Source organism: Musa acuminata, unplaced genomic scaffold (genome assembly GCF_036884655.1).
Source record: "Musa acuminata AAA Group cultivar baxijiao unplaced genomic scaffold, Cavendish_Baxijiao_AAA HiC_scaffold_1108, whole genome shotgun sequence".
Classification (NCBI taxonomy): Eukaryota; Viridiplantae; Streptophyta; class Magnoliopsida; order Zingiberales; family Musaceae; genus Musa; species Musa acuminata.
This window is the reverse complement of record NW_027021321.1, coordinates 265092-271965: the sequence shown is the minus strand read 5'-3', so window position 1 is coordinate 271965 and position 6874 is coordinate 265092. Positions and strand designations below refer to the sequence as shown.

At 37.6% G+C, this 6874-nt stretch overlaps 1 protein-coding gene across 1 annotated transcript; it reads left to right on the top strand.

Annotated features, from left to right (window-relative positions):
• Positions 1-819: 819 nt before the first annotated feature.
• On the top strand, positions 820-5554 carry LOC135666556 (uncharacterized). Its single transcript, XM_065178150.1, has 5 exons — positions 820-1813; positions 4093-4150; positions 4254-4337; positions 4416-4557; positions 4862-5554. Exons 1-5 carry the CDS (start codon positions 1324-1326, stop codon positions 5252-5254), a joined length of 1167 nt encoding a protein of 388 aa, XP_065034222.1. The 5' UTR covers positions 820-1323; the 3' UTR covers positions 5255-5554.
• The last annotated feature ends 1320 nt before the right edge of the window (positions 5555-6874 follow it).

Sequence of the window (6874 nt, the reverse complement as noted above, 5' to 3'; positions counted from 1 at the left end):
GGTTTAAAAATAAGAATAATAATCAAACAAAAAGATTTTCATGTTAGTTAGTATTTTTCTTATAATATTTTTGATACCTCTATTAAGCCTATTAAAAAAAGTTACTATTCACCATATCTTTTTTTACTATTAACAATCTCTTTGATAAAATTTTAAAAAATAATAATACTATATTATTATTATTATTATTTTAGTTATCATTTTTATTTATTTATTTTTTCTTCTTCGTAATCATTTATTTTCGTTGTCTCATTAATGATTGTTATCTCTATGCTTGTTGTCGATGTTATTCGACCGACCTAACTTATCATTTTATCGATGTTGGATATTAAAAATAAAAATATTTATGTTTATTAGTAAAAGAATAACTGAAAAATATTAAAAATATATAAAAAATATTATAACTAAAGATTTGGACCGATTTACTCTACCAATCTATTCATACGATGTATCGCATAGATTATATACTTTAGGGATTACAGCAAATGGGAGACGCATGAAAGAAAAAGAACTCGCCATACATTAAATTTAGAGATAAATACTGAAATTTCTAACTTTACAGATGGATATATACGTAATTTCATCTTATGTCGACGGAGCAGTTGACGGCTATATGCATACGAAGGTGGTAGTTACGTAAATACAATAAAAATGGGATGGCATTTGGGTAGTAACGACCTGATTCACGCGGCCGCGGAAGGCGCCAGTGACTGCCTCCCGACAATGCCACGGGCTACAGCCGGTGGCGCTGCCCCGTCTCCCGGTCACCCCGTTTTAAATTGTGGAACGCCCTCCACCCCCCCCCCCCTCGCCGAGGAGGAGAAGTAGCAGGGCTCCGAAGGGCTGGATCGAAGTGGGTTCCTCCAGCGATCGGTTCGCGGCACGGGCGTTGATGCAGCAGGAGTGGTCGAGGTGACCCCTCGTCGGAGCTCCGGCTGTGGAGGGCTCCCGTGAGTACACGGCGGTCTGTTTCGGCAGCGTCGGACGGAGTCCGTGCTCTCGCGAGGGTTCGTGCGGTGGTCGCGAAGTTCTGGTGAAGCTTACGGTGTCCTCGGTGTCGATTTGAAGTTTTGGTTCGTTACGGTAGGGGGTTTCTGCAAAAGAGTGATGATCTTGGGCTTTGGAAGTTGGATTGTGCCCCGTCCTTGCTTGATTTGGGTGGAAACGGTGGGGTTTTTCCTGTGCTCACCGAGATCTGTGGATAGGAAAGGAGGGGTGTTGTGAAAGGGTTGTTACTTTTTCGAGGAAAAGAGAGGATTTTTAGCTCGGGAAGTTGGACTGAGCCCCATCCCTGTTTGATTCGTTGGGCAAGGAGAGGTTTCCATGTCGGGGGCGCCCAAGGTGCGGTCCATGAATGTTGACGAACCGGAGGCGAAGCCGGTGCTCGGGCCTGCCGGGAACAAGGCTAGGTTGGTGGTTGCGGCTCGGAAGACTGGTTTGAAGTCCTCGAGGAAGGCGGAGAAAGTGGAGCCGGAGCTTTTAGATGAGAAGCAGTCTTCAACTTCTCTTGCTGATTCATCATCGCCGTCTCCTAATGCTGCTTCGGCATTGAGAAGGCACGAACTACTTCTGCGGTCCAACTTGTCGCTTAATGCTTCATGCTGCTCGGATGCTTCTGTGGACTCATTCTGTAGCCGGGCGTCTACTGGGAGGATCGGAAGTTCAAGCTTCTTGAGGAGGCCGAGGCGGATCGTTTCAAAGCCAGAGAAGATTGGCGTGAGGCTGGAAAAGATGGTTCCTGATGGTACGACAATGCCGCCACCGGAGTACTTGGATGGGAAGAGGAGGTGCGCCTGGGTGACTCCAAATACTGGTACGTTTCCTCGCCATCCGGTTGTGAATTTATGCTGCTGCTTGACATTTGTGAATCTCATTTCACCTTATATGTTAATCATAGAATACATATTTTTGCTAATGTCCTCCCAACCTTAAAGGTTAAGCGGGGTAATGCATTTTGCTGAACAAAAATGAGAAGTCATTCTTCTTCTTTCTTCTTTCTTCTTATCAGATCTTCAATTTAATAGCTTTTGTCTATTTGTATCTGCAGACGTTCAGAACCTTGGTTAATGCAAAGGGTACTGTTGTAGTCCTATTGGGATTTAGTAATGCTTGTCCTTTTAGTTTGGTTGTTCATCATTTTTGTTAAATACCTTTCTCACAAATGGTAAAGTTTTTGCTATAGATGCATACTTATAATTGCTTGAAAATGTTGGGTTACAGGCTCTTGAATGATTTTGTAAGCTCTTTTTTTTGGAATAGATTATGAGTGAAAACCTTCGATGCTGCAATAGTTCACTGAATATTTCAAACGCTTATTGTACCTTCATTTGTAATACCATTTTATTCCAACCAACAATTTTTTCTGTCTTGAATTTTTTGGATTTTTTCCAAGCTTTTGTCAGATTGGAAACCTGTAGCAGCTAAGGCATGTACTGCACCAGTTTCAACACAGTTCTACTTTTTTTGGTGGTATACATTTAAATTTTGTTAAGATTCTCAGATTATAGAAGTGGTCTCATAGGTTAGGTGATGAAAAAATATTAAGGCTGGGTCCATGGGACCACGTTCATGAAATCAATATTTTCTTGTGTTAAAATAAGTTGTCCATCGAATCCAGTAGCTTGTAAGCCTTATTGGGACCATAAGCATTACAGATTCTTCATGTTCTTTGTCATCTTATCCATGATTGTAGAGCACAATAAGTGTTTTCCATTTTTTCTTCCTACTTTCTGTCATTTTTTTCTTTATTGAAGTTGTTGCTCCTACTCATTTCTTTTATACATGAAACTTTTTTGATTCTATTGATCCCTTTCTTTACATGGAAAACAAATCATCTTGTCAAGTGAAAATGGAAAGCTTATTTATTTTTAGGAAGATCTCAGTTTTTATCGCCAGATTGGTGGGTTATTTATTGATCACAGATGTTCTACACCTGAATCTAATTGTGACTGCATGCTTTCAAGTTATTTGTCGCTTATGGTTATTTTAAGTGTCTCACTGTATGTGAATTGGGAACAGAAGAGTCTTTCCTAGTTTTCTGTGTATTAGACTGTGATATTGTGCTCATATAACCTTCTTTGGTTGTGTATTCTCTCTTTTCCACTGAAATTATTCCCTTGATCATCCTTCAATTTCTTCTTTCAATTCTATCCTCCATGAATTGCACCTTGGTTCCTTGTCATTCCTTGGCATTTTATGGCATGTAGGATTTTATTATCAATTTTGAGAATCTGGTCTGAACTCTGGATATTGTTTTGCTTGTCTTTACAAGTTATTGCAAATTATCCTATTTTTTATTTTTTGAAGATATATCTGCAGTTGGAGACTTCCTCCAAATTGGGTTGACCAACAAAAATATCATATACTTTATTTGTATTATAGATACTATTATGACATTAAATCCTGTGGCATTCACCATCCATCAAGCAATCTGATATTCTGTATCGAACATCATCCACTCTGATCATTCTAGTTGTATTTGCTATTTTGTTCATCCCCATTTTCTGCATACTTTTCAATATCTCGTGGTCCACTTGATCTTTATTGACCTCTTTATCCTTTTCTGAACATGGTTCTGATATTGTGGGATGACAAAAAGGATTGACCACAATCAATAATAGCAAGAAGTCAAAATTTACAGCTTGCTGGATTATGATTTTTTTTTATTGGTTGGAAGATGCATATTATATCAAGTTTTATGTTAATGATAGTTGAGACTAAGTATCATTTCCAACATTAACCAAGGTAGTAATTATTTAAAATGATTAGAGTTTAAAGTATGTTAAAATGGTCAATGGGTATTCTAATATCTTTATAATTACTAAAAGGGCATTCCACTGCTTAGGCTGTTACAAGCTGGGGTTTTAGGAGGATAAAGTATTTGAGCTTTGCCAAAACATGTAGAAATCCTGTTAGGTTGTTTGAATGTTTTACACTAGTGGTCGCAATGAAGCAACCCTAACCATGGTGCTAAGACTCATCTAAGCAACCTATCTCTATGTCCTTTATGATTTGAATTTTCAATGCTAATTCATTTTTCGCGCTCTCTGCTCCTATTCTGAGAAAAAGATCTTCATTTATCTATTACAACAGATCCTTGTTATGCTGTTTTCCATGACGAAGAGTGGGGGGTACCAGTTCATGATGACAAGTATGCAATTTCATCCATCGTCTCGCTCTATTGTAAATTTGAGAAGTTTGCAGTGGTTTGGTATATAACTTTTCGAGGTCTGACAATCTGAAAATATTTACAGGAAACTATTTGAGTTGCTTTCATTGTCAGGTGCATTGGCTGAACATACTTGGCCTGCAATTCTGAGCAAGAGGCACCTATTTAGGTAAATGTAACCTGTGACATGTCCCTACTTAATTATTAAAGAGTACACAACCTTAAAATATTCTGGTATATGTTCAAGGGAGGTTTTCATGGATTTCAACCCAACATTGGTCTCCAAGCTCAATGAGAAAAAAATCATAGTCCCAGGAAGCACTGCAAACTCCTTATTGTCAGAGCCAAAATTGCGGGCCATCATTGAAAATGCACCCCAAGTAATAAAGGTCTCTCTCTCTCTCTCTCTCTCGGTTCTATTTGGTGTATAGGGTTATCTCCTGCTCGTATATTTATATGATAGAAACTTCTGATTATTTCCGATAATTTCTTAGTATGTGATCTATATTTTCTTTGGATCTTTCTGTATGTGCACTGATCATTGGAAGCTTTATGGGTATGGATTTCCTACTAATCTTGTCTCATGCATATTTGGGGAACTTTGTTTTTGTTTGTGCTATTCACTGAAAAGTTGTTGTTTGGTGTCATGCCATTATCATCAAGGGTGTCATGACTTTTGCTCTTTTGATGTAGATCATAGAGGAGTTCGGATCATTTGATAGATATTGTTGGAGCTTTGTGAACCACAAACCCATCTTGAGCGGATTCCGAAACTCACGTCAGGTCCCTGTAAAATCTGCTAAAGCAGATGCTATAAGCAAAGACCTGATGCGGAGGGGTTTAAGGAGTGTCGGTCCAACAGTCATCTATTCCTTCATGCAAGCCTCGGGTATAACCAATGATCACGTTGTAACCTGTTACAGATTCAAAGAATGTGCAGCTACTAACTTATCAACGGATGGGGGAGAAGGGAATTTGGTTAATGCTAATCATAAGGTGGAAGAGAATACAATTGGAAGCGAGGAGGCAGGTGGTGTTGATTTGGAATTGCCAACGGCAGCGGCGGACAGACTGAACATTTCATAGCGACTACAGGGAGGTCCGTGGGGGTTAATAATTTGTAACTTGATTCTGGAAGGTGGTTTTGTGCTTTCTCGAGGGAGAGAGGCCCTTGTGTATGATTATGCACTAACTTTATGCAATATGTTGGATGTAGAGTGTTTAAAATGCATTGTTGATTTGGTTAGATTTCTTCGGGTGTGCAGTGTTAACCCGGCTGGTGCAATTAACAATTCTGTGAAGAAGGTAGTTGGCTGTTTTTTTTTTTTTTTTAATCTTTTGTTAGATGCAGTGTCAGAAGTAGGAGAAGTTGCAAATCAATCAATAGTTCAGTTTGTAAAATCAAACATTAGCTCACCTAATATATTCTTGATGCAGTTGGCTTGTTGCAATCTTCTTTGTCAACATATTCTTCTGGTAATTGGTGCTGAACAGATGGGGATTGCTGAGAGGATGCAGCTTGATTCTTCCAGAGTTAAAAAAGTATTTGTTAAGATTGATGATAAAGTGAGTCGAGATTTGATCTTTGTGAAAAGACTGAAAGGTGATAACTTTGGCCATTTAGCAGGAAAAGAAGTTCATGAAACTTTGGTTACTCTGCTTTTGATTTCAATGCTCAAAGCAATCAAATCTGAAAAGGCATTGCAGACTGAGATCACAAAGACTGCTTTTTTGTTTGTGCAAAAGAAAGCATGGCACTTGGGGGGGTGCCAATGCAGTAAGAGGAATTGCCCAAAAAAGCCTCCTCAATTTTTGTTGTTGTTTCTCTCCTGAAGGACTTTTTATGTTTGAGGTTTTGGACTAAATGCAATCCCCTCCACTGGTAGCTAAACAACTCATCAAATAATAGATGAACAAAAGAATAATAATATTTTTTATTCTTAAATAATAAAGCCAAATATGCATATAGTATAGTAAATATTTTTTATAAAAAAATCAAATTTAAAGAAAAATATACAGTAAAACAACAAATAAATTCAAATTTAAGTTAATCAAGACATGTTACATATGCAAATAAATCTTAAAATTAAAATCCCTATTTTTCATTAATAATAAGAATAATAATTTTTACACACAACAAATTTCACCCAACCTCTCTCTTTCTCTCTCTCTGACTGCTACTTCCTTCAACAAATAAAAAGTTATCAGAATATGATAATAAATCTATAAAACATCAAAAGGGACATTCTAAAACAATATAAAAAGGACAATAATATATTATAGGCAGGTCCAGTTTTGACCTCTGGATTCGGTCTAAAAGTCAATTTGGGCCAGTCTTCGTTAGTGCATTTTAATGTAGCCTCCCTCATCTCCTCTGGCCCACCTGTTGAATTTTCCACATGGGGCAGCTCGAAGCAGCCCATTGGGCTCTGCCGATCTAATTTTCCACCGGACCCGCTTGTGCTTTGAGATACGTGACATTTACTAGCGTCGAGCTAAAATAAAATATCTGTATAATAATTATGTGAATTATATATGATCATTAAGAGTGATGATTCGAATTCCTAAAATTTGATATGAGAATCAAAATTGATTGTTCTAATTTAAAATTAAAAAATAAAAATAAAATATAAATAGAGATTTAAAAGTCCAATGATCGATCAGTCGAAATTTTAAGATCAAAATCATTCGACTATATATATATAT